The 19,751-nt window shown below is 37.4% G+C and overlaps 1 protein-coding gene across 1 annotated transcript in view; it reads left to right on the top strand.

The window, feature by feature from the left end:
* The first annotated feature begins 12,282 nt into the window (after window positions 1-12,282).
* Window positions 12,283-19,751, top strand: part of GDPD4 (glycerophosphodiester phosphodiesterase domain containing 4) — a 79,735-nt gene continuing 72,266 nt past the window's right edge. The window contains exon 1 of the mRNA XM_036221570.1: window positions 12,283-12,347. Coding sequence (XP_036077463.1) covers window positions 12,283-12,347 — 65 coding nt within the window. The remainder of the gene's footprint in view (window positions 12,348-19,751) is intronic.

Genomic DNA, 19,751 nt, shown 5'->3' on the forward strand with positions numbered 1-19,751 from the left:
GAAATGCCCCTTTTTCAGACCCTTCGAAGCTTCGCTACCTTTAAGAGAGCATATAATCTGGTTAACTGTCCTGTAAGTCTCCGCCTTGCTTTCTCCCTCCTTCGTGGTCCTCCTTAATTCCAAATGTATAAAAGAAACTATGAAACCAACATTCTCCAGAGCATCTGAGATTCTGTTGCCAGCAATGTCATCAGTTTGGCTCAAGTAAATGCATAAAAATTCTCCACATGTTTGCACATTTCTTACATCAACAGCTGCCTAGACTTTAAGCTGTAGAGAAAGTTAGGATTTGGCTGTGCTTTCCTATTATTACTAGCTTCTTATATTTTGTTGAGAAACCTCTCCTATGTACAAAAGCCTAGGTGGCCATGTGCTATCCTAGATGTTTAAATAGCAAATGACTCTGCGTTTGTGTGTGTGTGTGTGTGAATACATATTTGCAAAATATTTGAAATAGGTTTCATAGATTATAGTCAACTGTACACTCTCTTCTGATGTTTTTGCAGAATTCACAATAAGGTGATAGTGTAACAATGATCACTAGAAAAAATTTTAGGTCAGCTTGCTCCTATGGAAACTATTGGGTTAAGAGCCAATACTCTAGAGAAGGAAGGTGGAGTTTTGAAAAAATGATATGCAAGCTTTCAGTTTGCAGTTTTGAAATAGTCTTAATAATGATGATGATGATTTTTCCAATACAATCTTATTCGAGTTCATCATGCTTTATGTCAAGGATCATACAGGGCCCGCAGATTTTGAACTATAGTCATTGCAAAAGAACAATTTGGGAGTGACGTTAGGAACATGGCAGAGTGAGAAATGTCCCCAGATCTCTCCCCTTGAAACAACAATAAGCTGAACATCTAAAACTCAACAAAAAGCACCCAAACTGCACATCAGCACATCTGAGCATGAAATCTGCTCATAAGAGCTACCATAGGTCAGAACCCTGGGTGTCTAGCGGTGGACTAGGAAAAACAAAGAAGCTGCCTCTCACAGCTGGAGCTCCCTGTAGGAGGAGAGGGAGACAGGAGAAGGTGCGGTGAGTTCCCTGAACAGCCCTGCTTGGGAGAGCTTTGAGCTCCACGTGGCCGACGGCAGGGCCCACTCATCAGGGCAGAAAGCAGAGAAGTGGGGATGGCAGAAAAGCAGGGATGGCAGAGAAACAATAGTTTCCCACTCTTGTCTATCACCACACACTCAAAATGGATTAAGCACCTGAATATAAGACCTGAAACAATAAAATGCATAGAAGAAAATATAGGAATTAAACTCATGAACCTTGGACTTAAAGAGGGTTTTATGAATTTGACCTCAAAGGCGAGGAAATTAAAAGCAAAAATAAATGATTGGAACTACATCAAACTGAAAAGCTTCTGCACAGCAAAAGATACTGTCTACATTTAAAGAGACAACCACCTCAATGGGAAAATATATTTGCAATAAGGGCCTAATATCCAAAATATACAAAGAACTCATACAACTCAATAACAACAACAAAAAGATTCAATCAAATAATGGGCAGAGGACCTGAACAGACACTTCTCCCTAGAGGACATACAAATGGCCAAAAAATATACTCAACATTGCTAGCTATTAGGGAAATACAAATCGAAACCACAATGAGATACCATCTCATACCTGTTAGAATAGCTATCATCAGCATGTCAAATAATAACAAATGTTGGAGAAGATGAGGAGAAAAGGAACCCTCATACACCGCTGGTGGGACTGCAAATTAGTACAGCCACTGTGGAAAACAGTATGGAGGTTTCTCAAAAAACTAAAGAATTGATCTACCATATGATCTCACAATCCTTCTCTACTGGGTATTTACCCCAAAGACTTGAAAGGATATATTCAAAAAGATATTTATAGACTGATGTTCATAGCAGCATTATTCATAGTGGCCAGGACATGGAAGCAACTGAAGTGTCCTACAATAGATGATTGGCTAAAGAAGCTGTGGTACATATATACAATGGAATATTACTCAGCCATAAGAAGCGATGAAATACTACCATTTGCGACAATGTGGATGGACCTAGAGATAATCATGCTAAGAGAAATAAGCCAGATAGGAAAAGCTGAAAATCACATGATATCACTTATATGTGGAATATAAACCTAAAAGCAATAAATGAACAAGACAAACAAACAGAGACTCATGGACATGGACAATAGACTAGTGGTTACCAGAGTGTAGCGGCGAGGGGGAACAGGGAGGCAGATGGAGTACAGGGGGTCAAATATGTGGTGGCAGAAAGTTTCAATATGAGTGGGGCTGAAGGAGAGTAGGGGAGAGGCATACACAGTGTTAATTTACTGTTAAAATGTAGAGCTGAAGCTTATTGGATTTCATTAACCAATGTCGCCATAAAGATAAATTTTTAAAAAAAGAAAAAAAAAGGTGTAAGAAAAAAGAATAATTTAATTTGATGAATAATGAGTCTACAAAACTGAGTCGGTTCTGTTGAGACAAGAAAGCTGGGGGAAAAAATCTCTCCCAGATATCAATGGCATTCTGTGGTTTATTAATTATGTTGCATCATGTGCCCAAGTCTACTTTCATTACTGATTTTTAAAAGGTAACTTTGAAGCCTCGAATATAGATTAATTGAATACATATTCTTTGAAATAAAAAGGTTATAAGTAGACTTATTTGATAAGCTTTTTTGGTACTCTTTTTATATTGTTTTATATTCTTTAGTTTTGTTTTTCTTGCCTCTGCTTTAAAACCAGGAGTGATAGGATCGGGCCTGTATTTGCAGAACAAGGAACCAATCTTCAGAAGTTGTTTCATTCTTGATAAGTGAAAAAGAAAAGGTCCCTAATGAAGAAGTCAGTATGAAGTTTCATAAAGTCTTCATTATCACAAAAGATTGCTTAATCTCTCGAATGCTACCTAATCTCAGTGGGCACCAACCAGTTTAGTATTGCTACATCGAGGGTTAATATAGGGTCCCAGAAAGGAAAGTAAGAGGAAGAAGGTAAACATCTATAGCATCAGTTTAATTTTTGTCTTGTACAACAACACAATCCCAATCCAAGCAACCATTCTCCCTTCAAGATTAGTGTTAAATACTCTCAACTTGTTAGTGGGAGGGAATTCAGCTGGGTCAGAAAAAAAAAAAAAATTGTAGCCTAACTGGTTTATTCAGCTTAAGGGTTGATGGGTCTGGGTCTGTAGTTTCTGACTATTTAACCAACAAAATTATGCCAAGCATTGTAGTAAGCACCGGGAGCAAGAGATGAATTAGATATGGCCTCACTCTCAAATAGATTATGATTAGAGAGAGGAAGCAGAAATTAAAACCTCAGCAAGACAAAATAGGTAATTATGATCAATATGGCTAATATTGTAGTAAGAGGCTTATTTGGAGGGATATAGAAGACAGAAGAGGAGGTACTTAACCCAGTTTGGTGGTGAGCAATAGGTCAGTGGTGATGACTGCCCCACCTCCAAATCTCCTGTGCCACATCTTACGCCAATGAAAAGATTTAGCCTGGTAAAAGTTGGGGATGGGAAACGGGTAAGCCTGGCAGTAGGGACAACATGAATAAAGGTACATAATGGTGTAGGGGAACTGTACAATAGGTTCGGTTTTGCTGGAATTTCGATATGAATGGGGCTGAAGGAAAGTATGGGAAGAAGAAGCTGGAGAGAAAGGTAAGATCTAACTTAAGAAGCTTAAACTTTCACCTTCAGAATGAATTTTAAACATGGCCAGATACACATTTAAAAAATCAGTAGCTGCTCTTCAAATGATTTGGGAAAGGTAAACTGGAAGTAGTGAGATATTTTGGGAGTCTACTGTAGTAACTACCTGAACCCTTACCATAGAGCACTAGGCAGTTGGTACCCACTGAGATAAAGGGGCTTAGTAGGCATTAAAATGCAACAGGAGAATGACAAAAAGAAATGGATAGAAATGGATAGGAGTATTGTAATAAGCAGAGATTGGTCGGGGGTGGGATGGGAGTGTTGTAAAGGAAGGGAGGAATCCAGAATGAGGCATTGGTTTCCGATCTTATCATTTAGTGATTTGGAGCCACAGGAGACAGAGCAGATTTGAAGAGAAAGATAATTCGGGTTAGGGTTTACTGATTTGGAGTGTCTATAGCAGGACATTCAGATGAAGATGACCCGTAGTCAGCTGGACATAAAGGTCAAGAGCTCAGAACTGAGACCAGAGTTAGAGAAATAGCCAGAAGAATCAAAGACTAAAAACAAAGAAACAAAGCTGAAATAGGCTCGTTGTTTGAAGCAGATTAGGAAAAAAAAAATTTCTGGAAAAAATAGCAAAAAAATGAGGCAATCTGTGAATAACAGGGCTACAAAAAATGCTTATGCCTGAACTGAATGATTAACAGGAATGAAGTTTATCCTTCAGTTACTTTTATAAGAACCAGCACAGAACACAGCAGAGAACACACCTAAAAGGGCACATCTCAAACATGACGCGGAGTTAAGGTTAGGGGAGGGCCTTAAATTCGGCCACGCCCCCGCCACGCCCACTCACCGCGCGGCCTCTGCTCCTCAGTCGGTCAGGCCTCCATCTTGGGAGACGCTGGTCCGCTCCTGCGCGAGACCCAGATTGGGTTTGGGCGGTGCAGTCACCGTAAGTATGTGTGCCGCTCTGCTCTTCCCACGTAAGCGTCTTCCACAATAGAAGCTACATTGATAGTATCAAGTCAGCCACCAAACCCGAGGCCCTTGGACCCAGTCAGCTCACTAAGGCGGGTGAACCTTGAGCTGCCATTATCCGCACGGCTCATGGGATGAAGCGGAGACCAAAGAGCTTCCACCTGAGCCGGTCCACTTGGGGGCAAAGTCACCAACCCCGCACACATGGGCAGGCCAGGGACTCTCCTGGGCGTCTGGGGCTGGCCTGAGGTTGGCTTATTGGAAGTCCCGGTGTGAGCGAAGGGCTGAGCTCCTTCGTTTCTCCTGTCTCGAGGGTCACAGCCCAAAGATGTGTGTTATTCAACGCTGAAAATAATTGTTTCATGTGTTTTGTCCGCTTTTGCTAGTTATTTATGGCGGAAGGCTACGTCTTGTTCTAGTTTCTCCATCCTAACTGGCAAGCCGTGGTTTGTGACTCAAGCAACTGGGTGAACCAGTTGTGCCCTTTACCGAGACGGAATAGACTTGAGGAATAGGCGTTGGAGGGAGAATGAAGGATTCAGTTTTAGACGTATTGAACTTGAGATGCCTGTGAGAAGGAAGAAGGTATATGGGTTTGGAAATCAGAGAAGAGGTCTGGAAGGGAAAGTGTGTTTATTGATTTCCCCCTAAATACGGAAATTTCCATGTGGACTTGGCTACCCTGGCTGGTAGACTCTAAGTTAATAGGAACCATAGATATGTGGAAAATGGTTCTGGTAATGATTCTGGCTAAAGTGCTGCCTTTTATTCAGTTTTCAAGAGTTTACCAACCTCCCAGTCATAGAGCATTTGTTCAAACCATGTTTTGTAATCCAATAATTGTAACATACATAGCAAGTTCTGTAGTTTCATCAAAGTTTCGTTTTCAACCAATTCAAACTTTTCTCATTTACATTGTGATCATTTTCCTTTAACATTTTTTTTTTCGGGTGTAGGGGGAAGAGGTGGATGGGAAATGAGTCCTGTGTGTTTGTTGAAGAGAGCTAGAAAGAGACTACACCTGGTAACCAGAGGGTGAGGTACTAGCCAGAAAGTTTGAATGAGCTCAGGCTCTGAGGATTCAAGGGCAGACTGACAGCCTGGGAGGGGCCAAAGAGACCAGGTCTTGGTAGCAGCTGAGGAGATAGGTTCTTGAGGGTGAGCTTTCCGGCCCTGGGATGATAGGCTAGTTTTACAGGGGATACAGGATAGGTTAGCCAAGCCTGGGGTCTCCCTGAGGCCACCCTGCCTTGTCGACCTAGATCAACTAGTTATCCTGATCCTGTTTGTTGTTTTTTTATGCTGCCTACCTCATTGACTTCTCTTCTCCATCAGGTGACTCACTGTAGTCATTCATCTTGTCCATGTCTTGCATGTCCTCATCATCCTCTGGGTTCTCACTATCCTCATCACCATCTTCATCCTTCTCTTGTCATCATAGTGCTCTGAAGCCAGCTTGTCAGTAGGTACCAGGTTATTGTCTTTCTCTGCGATGCTCTTGAGCCATAGCCTAATGCTGCTCTTGTTGTTGCTGCAGCTCTGTCTCTTCCACACAGGAACAATCTAGATTAAACCCAGTGTCGCAGTCACATGGGGGAAGAGTGAAGGGAACAAGGTGAACGTGTGCTTAGATGTGCTCGGTGGTAGCAGCTGCCAGTGACCTGGAAGCCATCCTATAGGTTTTTAAAAATATGTTTAAGTGTGGAGATTGCTAAAAAAAAAAAAAAAAAAATAAGCAGTTCATCTTTTCAGTATTTATCTGAAGAAATCTAAAACACTAAGTCAAAAAGATTTATGCATCCCTGTGTTCATTGAAACACTATTTACAATAGCCAAGATATGGACACTACCTAAGTGTCCACTGATTGACATTTGGAGAAAGAAGATGTAGTACAGATAAGTGGTGAAATACTACTTGGCCATTAAAACAATGAGATCATTCCATTTGTGACAACATTGATGGACTTAGAATTTATTATGGTAAGTTAAATAGGTCAAAGACAACTATCATATGATTTCACTTATATGTGGAATCTAAAGAACAAAATAAATAAACAGAACAGAAACAGAATCATAGGTATAGAGAACAAATTGATAGTTGCCAGGTGGGAGGGGGCTGGGAGGCTGGGTTAAAAACATGAAGGGATAAAGTACAAATTGACAGTTCTAAAATAGTCATGGGGATGTAAAGTACAGCATAGGGAATGTAATCAATAATATGTAATAACTATATAGTGCCAGGTGGATACTAGACTTATCAGGGGGATCACTTCATAAGGCATATAAATGCCTAACCATTATGCTGTGCATTTGAAACTAACATTGACTATAAAGTGTAATTGCAAAATAAAAATGAAATATGGTTTTTAATTTCCAAATATAGAATTTTCTAGTTATCTTTTTCTTATGGATTTCTGGTGCAATCTCAATGTAGTGGAAAATATACTCTTAAGATTTAATTTCTTAGAGGTTTTGTGGCTAAGTACATGATCATTTTTGAAAAGTGTACCTTCTGCAGTCACTGAGTAGTGTTTTATAAATGTTAGACTAGTTTGTTGATCAAGCTGTTAAAATCTTTTATATCCTTACAGACTTTTTTGTCTGCTTATTACATCCTTATCGAGAATCTCCCACCCTGATTGTAGATTTTCTCCCATAGAGACTATGTGATTGGGTGCCTATAAATTGAAAATTCTTTTTGTATAAATTATTTTTCATCATTATGGATGTCTTCCTTTGTCTTTACCAATGCTTTTTGCTTCAAGTTTTTTGATCTACAAGTAATTATAGTGTGATATGGCCTCAATTCTCACTCTTTCTTTAGTTATACCCTTTGTGTTCACACTCTTTGCCATGTAACTACAGCCCTCTCCTACCATGAGTTGACCTGCTTTACTTTTGACTTTGACTTCAAGACAGCCCTTAAAGCAGAGGCTTGAAATGGACTTGCATGTGGGAACTTGTTTTCTTGGACAGCTTCCATCTCCATGAGAATATACTCAGGCTAACCTGGTTGAATGACACATGGAGCAGTGCCTGGTCACCCCAGTCATACTAGCTGAGACCAGTCTAGCTGAGCATAACAGATAACTGTTCTGCTCAGAGATGTGAGCAGTAAACATATTGTCATATGTGGCTGAGGCTTTGTCTTTGCTTGGTATGTGGCATTATCCTGGTAATGCAACACTGATACATACCATATGCAAGGCATATCTCTTTCTATTCTTCTACCTTCTATCTTAACAAAGCAACTTCTTGTAGGAGGGTATGGCTGGGGTTTTGTCATTTTAATCTAGTTAGACAATTTTTTTTTAATGGAGCACTTAGTTCATTTAAATTGAAAGAGATTACTGATAGTTTATTATTAGGTGTAAATCTGGCATTTCCTGTTTGCTTTCTTTTTGTTCTGTGTTCCTTTTTTATCTCTTTTGTTGGCTTATTTTGTACATACACCTTTTCTCAGAGGTTACTTTGCAGTTTATAGTATACATCTTTAACTTATCAGAGTCTACCTTCTAGTAATTTAATACCAGTTCACATAGAGTATATGTACTGTATACAGTAGTACACATTAATGTCTCTGCTCCTGGCCTTAAAACTGTGGTTGTGATACAGTTTACATGTACAGTTGTTATAAGCTTCAATATTCATTATTGTTTTTCTTTCAGTCAGTTATCTTCTGAAGGGAATTTATAAATAAGAAAATTATTATTTTATGTTCACTCATATATTTAATATTTCCAGTGTATCTCATTCCTTTATATAGATGCCATTCCCACTTGGCAATTATTTATTTATCTATCTATCTATCTATCTATCTATTTATTTATTTATATGACATTGGTTAACGAAATCCAATAAGTTTCATCTGTACATTTTAACAGTAAGGCATATATATATTTACACTGTGTGTTCACTTCCCACAGATTTATTTCTGTCATCACATATTTGACCCCCTTTACCCTGTCTCCCACCCCTCTCCCCTCTGGGTAATTTTTTCTTCATACTGAATGACTTTAGTTAATATTTCTTGAATATAAGTCACCTGGTGATTAGATTCTTCCCAAGCATGCACTGGTTAGTGTTAAGTTGGAGAGTCAATGGGAGACACAGGGAGGAACATTTACCTCTTTAGACTCACATGTCTGTATGCTCAGTTCAGGGATACTGCTGGGCTCCACTTGGCTTCTCATTCTCAATGTTCCATCCTGGAAACTATACAGATTATAAATGGGACATTCATAGTACTCACTTCCTTTATTTCCCCTCTCTCAAAAATTTCTGTCCTTCACTGAATATTGTCCACTGTCTGACTGTTGTTTTATATTTTCCACAGTTGTTTTTAGTCACTTAAGGTGGAAGGGTAACTTTAGTCCCTGTTACTCCATTTTGGTCAGAAGTAGACATTCAGACTACGCACTCTTAACTACAACACTAGAGTGCCTTTCACATGTACACGTAAAAAGTAGAGCACAACAAAAAGTTTTCAAGGGCTAAGACTGCTGCCTGGGATCAGGTCTTTTAAGACTGTTCGAGTTAATTTTTAGTTTATTTTTCCCCCACCATTTCCATACATACTCTGAAAGACCCTATGTATGAAAACATCAATCTCCTATCATAGTGGGTTGAGAAAATGCAGTAGTGATGCTCAGTATTCTTCGATATCTAGTAGGAAAACCCCTGTCAGTGAAATATCACATTTGACTTTTGTAAATGTCCTTAAAGTAAGGCAGAATACCTTTCTTCATTCCTTCCTCCTTCCTGTTAGTTGGAATTTGGAGTGATGGATATAGCTTAAGAGCCATTTTAGACCCTACGGAGGAAGCCCTGTGCTGCAGTGGAGCAAGATGGAAAATGTCTGGGTTTTTAATGACACTGTGAAGCCACACAGCACATAATTTTTCTTCCTAACTTTTCGTTGTTGTTGTTTTTGTTGGTAAAAGAAACAAACATGTTATTTCAGCCATTGTTATTTGGAATATTCTATCATTCTTAATTGAAACTAACCACCAATTTTATATGAGAGAGGAAAGTGGGGAAAGGGGCAGGCAGCTGCATGTAGGTCACTTATTAGTCAAGGATTGTATTTTTCACATACCTCATCCATACCTCTAAGTTCTCAAGCTATTTCGAGAGCATATTACAGTTTAAAAGGCACATTTGTATATATTATGTAATGCTTTCAGCATCTATTAGTTGGCTAGGACAGAGAACATGGTTCCATTTTAGAGGGGAGAAAACTAAACCTTGAATGTGGCAATGACAGCAATAAACACTCAACAGGTTAGTGGGAAAGGTGGGATGAAGCTCTAGTCTTCTGCACCAAATCCAGTAGCATTATGCTAGATTATAAACTTTTTTACTCCATCTATTTTTTTATGGAATTTTCAGTAGAATGGCGAGGTAGGAAACATTTAAAGGAGCTACTAGATCCTGATTTGTTTTATTTGTCATTCCAGCAAAAGGGTCTATTATGCATAAGAAGGTCAACAGGATTCAGCCTAAGAGTGAGAAGAGAAGTCAGAAAAAACATAAACCATGGATTGTACATGTCTTCAACCAACAGTGCTGTGTCGCTTACATTACTGGCTTATACAGCTGCCAGTGGAAGATCGAACAGGAGGGAAAATCTAGACGTGAACTCTGCTGCTGCTCCTCGGTACAGAGAGATGGGAAGGAGCTGGACCACACTTTCTGAGATATGGGGAACGTGGGCTGGTCCCTGCCCCCGTGAGGGCTCATTAGAATCTCCAGGACTGGGCATGCTAGGACTCTAGTTCTCTCATGAAAGGGCACCACAATTCTGGAGCCAGAATTAACCTTACCAAAACTTGTGCTTGTTTTCTTCATTTTCTTTCACTTTTATTCTTCGTTTCTTCATTTCCTTACTACCTCTTTGATATCATTTACTTATTTATTCACTCACTTTTGCTTTTATTCATTTAGTGAACCTTGAAAAAGTGAGGTTCAGGTACAATTAGATGTTTTCAGCTAGGGATTACAGGAAATCCTGAATATTTAATTCTCTCGTCATTGTGAATTGTGAATTTCCCAAAGGAGCTATGCTTATGAGAAGAAGAAGAAAAAACACAAAACAGCAAGTGGGAAACAATGTGCCCTTTTATTATCAGTCAGGCTAATGCCTGATTTTTCCCTTATAAGAATGAGTAGTGACATGTGGCCTACCCTCATTGAGGGCCTCTTTCTTGCTGTAAGCCATATGTTGGGACCTTCTGGTGGACTACATAAGAGACTAAATGATGAGCATACTAAGATGAAAAGAGGATGGCTATATCATGTACCTTCACTTACTTGCAGACACAGACCAGCTAGGGTCTGAGATTTTGACTTTGGATCGCTAATTTTTTATGTCTGAGATGGGGAGTACCAGGAGAGGGGTGGAAATGGGAGGCTTCCCTCTATTAGGCAGGAGCATTTTTTTCTGTCCCCCATAGCTTTACTGCCCAGATATTTGGCTTCTGTGTTAGTGACTGGGGATAACAGAAGTGCCTCAGGCATGTTTACTGCTCTCAAAGAATTCACAGTCTGCTGAAGAAAAGACTATGCATACTATGTCAATATAATGAGAGGAGTTCTATGATTGTGTGTGTATGTGCGCACATACCCATATGTCAAGGGAGGGGCTGAAAATAACTTTGTTTGGAAGGGGAAAGGTGATTAAGAATTATGCAGGTAAAGAATAGAGGATGGCATAAATTGGTATTGGAGGAGTCAGAGAGCATTGATATGAGGTTCATTAAAGGTGGAGCAGGGAATATGAATGGAGAAGTGATGGGAAATGAAGCCAGAAAGGGAGATTGGACAGATGTGTAGTTTTTAGAACTTGACCTCGCCATTAAGGAATAAACAATCCCTAAAGATTTTATGCCAGTGATGTTGCCTGAGCTATATTTTGAAATGATTATTGTAGAGGATGCGTTGGAAGGAACAGAACTAAAGAAGGGAGATGTCTGTGCCTTCAAAGAGAAAGCAGTGGCAGTATTCAAAGTAGGAGATGTTGGTGGCCTGGATTAGAGCAGTGAGGGTAAAGATTGAGAAGAGTGAATTTGACATACATTTATTACTTGGATGAGGTCACAAGTCACATGAGAGTTATAAAGAAGAGCATAGAGGGAAAGATAAAGGGAGGCTTCATGGGAATGATAGCATTCAGGGCAAGGTGTTACAATGTAATCCCTGGACCAGAGCCCAGGAGTATGTTGGGGTCCTAATTTCAAATCTGCCCTTGAGCTGGTAATGTGATAATTCTCAAGGCCCTGTTCCTGCTCAGGGGAAGGAGAATAACATATAGCCTAAGAGCTAAGGTCATGAGTTCTGGGGAAAGACTGCCTGGGTTCAACTTATAACTTCATCTCTGACTATCTTCAAATTAGAGCTTTACCACGTGGGACCTAAGGCAGGTTAATTAATATCCAGGTGCTTTAGATTCTTCAGAATAATGGAAGTGAAAACAATAATATCCACCAATTGTGTTTGTTGTGAGGATAGAAGAGGTGATATGTGGAAAACAGAATTGGGCCGTGCACACAATTAGCACTCAGTAAATGTTATCCATTATTATTACTGTTTTACTGTTTTTGGAGTCACTGACTTATCTTCCATATATAGACGCGATGGTGCCGGGGATTCTGGATAGAGGGTATAAGGTGGTCAAAAGTCCAGAGATAGAAAAGCACAGGTGTGTGTTTAGGGAAAAATGAATTTCCTGTGTTGAATTTAATGACATATAAGGTAATAAATAGTAAGTGGTGAAGTTGGAAAGGAATATTTTAATTAAATTTTGAAGCATATTTATGTCAGGTTAAAGTATTTGAACTTCTATTGTGTAAACAGTGGGGAACCTTTGAAACATCTGAGCAAGAGAGGCAACCATAAGAATCCAAACGAGGAAATGGTTTTATTTAACAAAAACAATTTTATCGAATACTTATTATATGCTACAGTGAGTAGTGCAACTAAGGCATCTGGTCCTCCTGCATTTTATGTCCTAATGGGATGAATTAGGTAATAAACAGTAATGAAAGAAAAATGATTTCAGATAGTGATAAGAGCTTTGAAGGTAATAAATAGAAAAATGTGTGAGAACCTGTGATGGGAGAATGGTTAGAGAAGATCTCTTTAAACAAGGGTAATGTCATCTGTTTCCTAAATGAAGAGGTAGAGCCAGCCATGTGTACATCTGGGGGCAAAATATTCCAGGCAGAAGAACCAGGAAGTACATAGCCCTTGTGATGGGAACAAATTAGGCCATGTTCTAGAAACAGGCTAATGTGGCTGGAGTTCAGAAATGAAGTCAGTATGCAGAATGGGATGAGGTCAAGGGTGGGCCCAGGGGTGATCACATAGGACCTTGTGGGCCATGGCAGGCAGCTTGGATAATATTCTAGGATAATAGGAAGCTCTGGGAGCATTTTGAGCAGTGGAGAGGCATTATCTGACACCTGTTTTTTAAAGTCTACCCATGTTTTATGTAGAAAATAAAGACCTGAGTTAAATTCTGTGCTCTTCATCATTCTATACTCAGAAGTGATAGTTTAGTGCCTTGATACCTGTCTCTTATCTTTTTGGAATATGCATTCTACATGTTACATTTTATATCTTCATTCTTACTCTTCAAAACAATCCCATGGTTTAGGTAGGGCAGGGATTATTCTTTCTACTTTTAATAGATTAAAATCAGTGTCCCTAAGAGACAAATTTTTTATTTATGGGATAGAGAAGTGTTAGGATTATAATTCAGCAACCAAAGCCCAATATTGCTGGGAAGAGTTGGCACCTCTGGCATGGCTGGTTTGTGACATGGTTTTCAGTGTTAGAGACTTGCCTTCAAGGCTCAGTTTGAACGCCTTCTCCTCAGTGATATCTTCCATCCTGGCTTTGGGCTCACAGATCTGGGCAGTACCCTTGCCACTTCTTGTCTTTGTGACCTCGAGTAAATTACTTTACCTCTCTGAGCTTTAGTTCTTTCACCTGCAAAATGAGGTTAACAGTACTTAACATACATGGCTACATTGAGAAATAAAGCAAATAAAAGCTTTCGATATCTAGCATTTTTATTGGCACAAAATAGCTGCTAAAAAAAGGTTTATTCCCTAACCCACTTATTGTGCTCCCTCCCCAAAATTTGGTTAGATAAATGAATAAATGAATTGATGAACAAAGAATAAATGTATTATTCAATGAATGAGTCATCAAACATTTGGTAGATGGAGAGGTTGGTGAATTCAACAGATGATTGATTATTGAGAGCCAGCTGCATTTAAGAAACTGTGCTAGATATTGGCAGTATAGGGATGTGTAACATAGTTTCTTTTCCTCAGAGAAGCAACTGTCACAACAGATATATAAACATGTAATTGAATTTCAACATAATAAATGTTATAATAGACTTATACAAAATTCCATAAGGGTAAAAAGAATACAGTGGTCACTCCAGCCTGGGTGAGTAATACATGGCTATGTAACTATACAGAACTTTGGCAAGTATATACAGATATTGTTGAGGTAATGTGGATAAATAGAGCTAAATTTATCTTCCTTTTTTCTCTTCCCAGAGAGAGCAATTATTTTACCCATTTCTGGTTATTTCATTTTGCATGTCTGTTGTTTTGCTGTTCGTGTGGATAGAAACCTCAAATGAATACTTTGATTTTGACTGGTGAGTTTCACGTTTTGTATTTTCATTTGCGAAAGGGCTCTTTAGTCTGATAGCCATCTGGATCCCATCTGGATTGAAGAGACCTGGTGACATAAGAAGGAAGATGGACAAAATTGGGCTTTCCACAGTTGGTGGATGAAAGGCCTCACTGTGGGGTGGGGTAAGGGTGCTGAACATCCTATCATATTACACTTTACCTTTCACCTATACTGACTCTCACATTTGGACCAAATGTGTGTGCTCAGTGGTTTCTCTGTGCTTCCAATGTCCCCAGTCCTATTCAGGTGACTCCCTGACACCTCTTTCTTCAGTCTTTTTGTCAGGGTTGCTAATGTCTATGCTGGTTGGTGTTCATGGTCTCTATCCATGAACCCTGATGTCTCTGCCTCACCTGTGTTCTCTGCCTCTTTATTCTGTCTTTAGGGGTCTTCCTAGGACTCTGAATACAGAAATGGGTGTCCCTTCTTAGTTTCCTTTCATGGCCAAACTTCTACTCCTAGACTGCTCCCAGCTTTTCTGGTTTCCCTGGCCTGATTGTTGTAAATATTACTCATTATTTGATATTTTGGGGAGAAGAGGGCATATTTGAGCATGTGGCTTTTTTTTTTAAAAAAAAATGGAATATAGTTTATTTTCCTCTTTACAAAAGTAAAATATGGTTTGTTGTATTAAATGTAAAAATATGAAGAAAACTATAGAAAATATAAAATTTTAAAAAAACTAGAAAATATAAAATTTTCTATCCCATAGTAATTCACTTGTTGGCATCTTTCCCAGGTTTTTCTATGCTTATTTTTACATTATGCTGTATCGTGTGTGTGTGTGTGTGTGTGTGTGTGTGTGTGTGTAGTTTTACTTTTCCTTTTAGCCTAAAATAATTACAGACATTTTGGTGAATTATAGAAACTCTTAATGATCATTATTTAAAATGGTTTCAAAATATTTCATGATACAAAGATGCTATAGTACACTTACTTAGCTACTTTTTATTGTTAAGCATTATGAGTGTTTCCAATTTTCTTGTTTTTATGTGATAAGAGTTCAGAGAAATCCTTCTATTCTGACTAATGTTCTTAGAATATATTCCTGTGTGGTGTTACTAACTTAGGAGGAATCAAAACTCATAAAATTTATTATGTCTGTCGCTAAAGTACTTTCTGATAAGGTTATAGCAATGTTCATTTACAGCAGAGGTATATGTGAGGTTCCATTTTAAGCTGCCATTTATAGCATTAACTATTCTAATTTTGAATAATATTAATTAATTTTCAAGATGGAATTTAAGGTTTTAATTCCATCATTAAGTTTCAAAACTTATTTTCTTTTTAATTTTCCTTCTTTACCCATTTATCTTGAGATTTCTAATAAGTTTCCTTATCAGTTAATATGTAATCTTAATGAATCAGCTCTAAGTTCTATAGCACTTGACATGCAGAAATGTTTCTTTTCTTTATAAAATTTCCCTCAGTTTAAAAAGACGTCATTAAGATATAAGTGACATATAACATTATTTTAGTTTTGAGTGTACAACATAATAATTCGATACTATATGTATTGTAAAGTGATCACTACAGTAATTCTAGGTAACTATCATTGCACAGTTATAATTCTTTTCTTGTGATGAGAACTTTTAAGATCTACTTTTAGCTACCTTCAAATATATATTATTAATCACTATATAGTTGTCATGCTGTACTTAGATTCCCATGACTTACTTCCTTTATAACTGGAAATGTGTACCTTTTTTTCTGCCTTCACCCATTTTGCCCATCACCCAGCCTCTGTTTCTTGCAACCACTAATGTGTTTTCTGCTTTTACAAAGTTTGGTTTTCTTAGATTCTACAGAAGGGAGATCATGCAGTATTTTTCTTTCTCTGACCTGTTCACTTAGCATAAAGCCCCCAAGTTCCATTCATGTTGTTGCAAATGGCAGAATTTTCTTTTTTAAAGCTAAATAACATTCCATTGTGTATGTGCGTGTGTTTGTGTGTACCACATTTTCTTTATCCATTCATCCATTTCTAGACATTTAGGTTGTTTCCATGTCTTCGCTATTGTAAATAATAATGCAGTGAATATCAGGATGCATTTATCTTTTTGACTCAGTATTTTTGTTTCCTTTGGATAAATACTCAGAAGTGGAATTGCCAGATCAGATGGTAGTTCTAGTTTTAATTTTTGGAGGAAACTCCGTACTATTTTCCATAGTGGTTATACCAATTACAGTCCCACCAGTAGTCCACAAGGATTTTGTTTTCTCTACATCCTCATCATCTGTTCATTCTTTCTCTCTCTCTCTTTTTTCTTTCTTTTCTTTTTCCTTCCATCCTTCCTTCCTTCCTCCCTCCCTCCCTCCCTCCCTCCCTCCCTCCCTCCCTCCCTTCCTTCCCTCCCTCCCTCCCTCCCTAGCCATTCTAAATAGTAAGACATGGTATCTCATTGTGGTTTTGATTGCATTTCTCTAAGATATGTGATATTGAGCATCTTTTTATGTACCTGTTGGCCATTTGAATGTCTTTGGAAAAACGTCTATTCAGATCCTCTGCCTAATTTTTAATTGGATTTTTTTCCCTGTTGAGTTCTATGAGTTCTTTATATATTTTGGATATTAATTCCTTATGATTTGCAAATCTTTTCTCCCATTTTGTAAGTTGCCTTTTCACCTAGTTGATGATTTCCTTTGTTGTGCAGGAGCATTTTAGTTTGGTGCAGTCCCACTTATTTTTGCTTTTGTTACCATTGCTTTTGGTGTCAAATCTAAAAAATTATCAAGAAGACCGAGGTCAAGGAACCTATGTTTTCTTCTAGGTGTTTTATGGTTTCAGATTGTATGTTCAAGTCCTTAATCCATTCTGAGTATTTTTATTTATGGTGTAAGATAGTACTCTCATTTCATTCTTTTGTATGTGGCTATATAGTTTTCCCAACACCATATATTGAAGAAACTGTCTTTTGCCCATTAAATATCTTGTAAATTAATTGACCATGTATGCATGGATTTATTTATGGACTCTTTATTCTGTTTCATTGATCTATTGTCTGTTTTTATGCCAGTACTATATTGTTTTCATTATTATAGCTTTGTAATATATTTTGAAATAAGGGAATGTAACATCTCCAGCTTTGTTCTTTCTCAAGATTGCTTTGGCTTTTTGGGGTCTTCGTGGTTTTAGGATTGTTTGTTCTATTTCTGTGAAACATGCCATTGGAATTTTGATAAGGATTTCGTTGAATTTGTGGATTGCTTTGGATACTGTGGGTGTGTTAACAATATAAATTCTTTCAATATATGAGCTTGGAATATCTTTCTATTTATTTGTGCTTCTTCAATTTCTTTTATTAATGTCTTATAGTTTTTGGTGTACAGGTCTTTCCCTTTCTTGGTTAAATTTATTCTTAGGTATTTTATTATTTTTGATGCAATTGTAAAAAGGATTATTTTCTTAATTTTTCTATTTGATAGCTCCTTATTAGTATACAGAAATGCAATAGAGTTTTGTATATTGATTTTTATATCCTACAACTTTACTGTATTTGTTTATTAGTTCTAACAGTTATTTTTTTTTTTTTTTCGGTGCAGTCTTTAGGATTTTTTACATATAATTTTGTGACTTCAAAGAGTACAGTTTTACTTCTTCCTTTCCAATTTGAATGCCTTTTATTTCTTATCCAATTGCTCTGGCTAAGACTTCTAATGCTATGTTGAATAAAATTGGTGAGAGTGGGCATCTTTGTCTTATTCCTGATCTTAGAGGAAAAGCTTTCAGCTCTCCATCATTGAGTTCGATGTTAGCTGTGGGCAGCCTCAACTTTTATGGAGATGTAATTGACATAAAACATATAAATATAGGTATACAATATAATGATTTGATATATGTATCTATCGTATAATGATTACCACAATAAATTTAGTTAACATTCATCACTTCACATAGTTGCAAATTTTTTTTCTTATGATGAAAGCTTTTAAGATATACTCTTTTAGCAGCTTTTAAATATACAATATGGTATTGTTAATTATAATAATGATGCTGTATATTATATTGCCAGAACTTATTTATCTCATAACTGGAAGTTTGTGCCTTTTGACTACCTTCACCCAATTTCTTATCCCTCCATGCCCTGCCTCTGGCAACCACCAATCTGTTTTGTTTCTATGAAGTTGGTTTTAAAAAATTCCACATTGAAGTAAAATCACTAAAGTATCTGTCTTTCTCTATCTGATTTATATAACTTAGCATAATGCCCTGAAGTTTCATCCATGTTGTTGCAAATGGCAAGTTTCTTTCTTTATGTGACTCAGCAATATTTCTTTGTGTGTGTATGTATTGTATTTTCTTTATCTATTCATACGTAAGTGGATACTAAGGTTGTTTTCATTGACATAAATAAAACTGCAGTCAACATGGAGTTGTAGATATCTCTTTGGGATATGATTTCATTTCCTTCAGATATATACCATGAAGTGTACTTGCTGGATCATATGCTAGTTTTATTTTAATTATTTGAAGAACCTCTATGTTGTTTTTCCATAGTGGCTGTACCAATTTACTTTCCAACAACAGTGTACAAGGATTTGCCTTTTCTCCACCTTCTTGCCTAAACTACGTCTTGAATTTTTGTTAATAGCCATTCTAATGTGTGAGGCGATATCTCATTATGGTTTTGATTTGCATTTCCCGTATGATTAGTGATGTTGAGCATCATTTCATGTACCTGTTGTCCACTTGAATATTTTCTTTGGAAAAATCTCTGTTGAGTCCTTTGCCCACTTTTAATCAGGTTATTTGTTTTACTGCTGTTGTGTTGTTTGAGTTCTTTACATATTTTGGATATTAACTCTTTATCAGAAGTGTGGTTTGCTGATAATTTTTCCCATTCATAGATTGCCTCTTCATTTTGATCTTTTGCTGTGTACACATTTTTTAGGTTGATACAGTGCCACTTGTTTATTTTTGATTTTGCTTTAAGTGTCATGTCCAAAAACCCATATCAAGAAGCCTTTTTCTATATTGCGTTCTAGAAATTTTATGGTTTCACATCAATTTTGAGTTAATTTTTGTGATTGGCATAATGTAGGGGTCTGTTTCATTTTTTTTTAATTTAAAAAAATTTTTAATTTTTAAAAAATTTTTCTCACATTGTTTATTGCAGACACTATTCTGTTGAGCATTCTTTGCTCTCGTCAAATATTAGTAGATTGTATTTGCATGGGCTTATATCTAAACTCTAGATTCTGTTGCATTGGGCTATGTTTTTGTTTTTTATGCCAATATTGTAGTTTCTAACTACCATAGCTTTGTAATATAGTTTAGAATCAGGAAGTGGTATACCTCTGGCATTGCTGTTTTTTCTTTCTAAGGATTGCATTGGCTATCTCCATTTATTTGTGTCTCTCATTTATTTCATTACTGTCTTTTAAT

Source organism: Rousettus aegyptiacus, unplaced genomic scaffold (assembly GCF_014176215.1).
Source record: "Rousettus aegyptiacus isolate mRouAeg1 unplaced genomic scaffold, mRouAeg1.p scaffold_m13_p_5, whole genome shotgun sequence".
NCBI classification, from domain to species: Eukaryota; Metazoa; Chordata; class Mammalia; order Chiroptera; family Pteropodidae; genus Rousettus; species Rousettus aegyptiacus.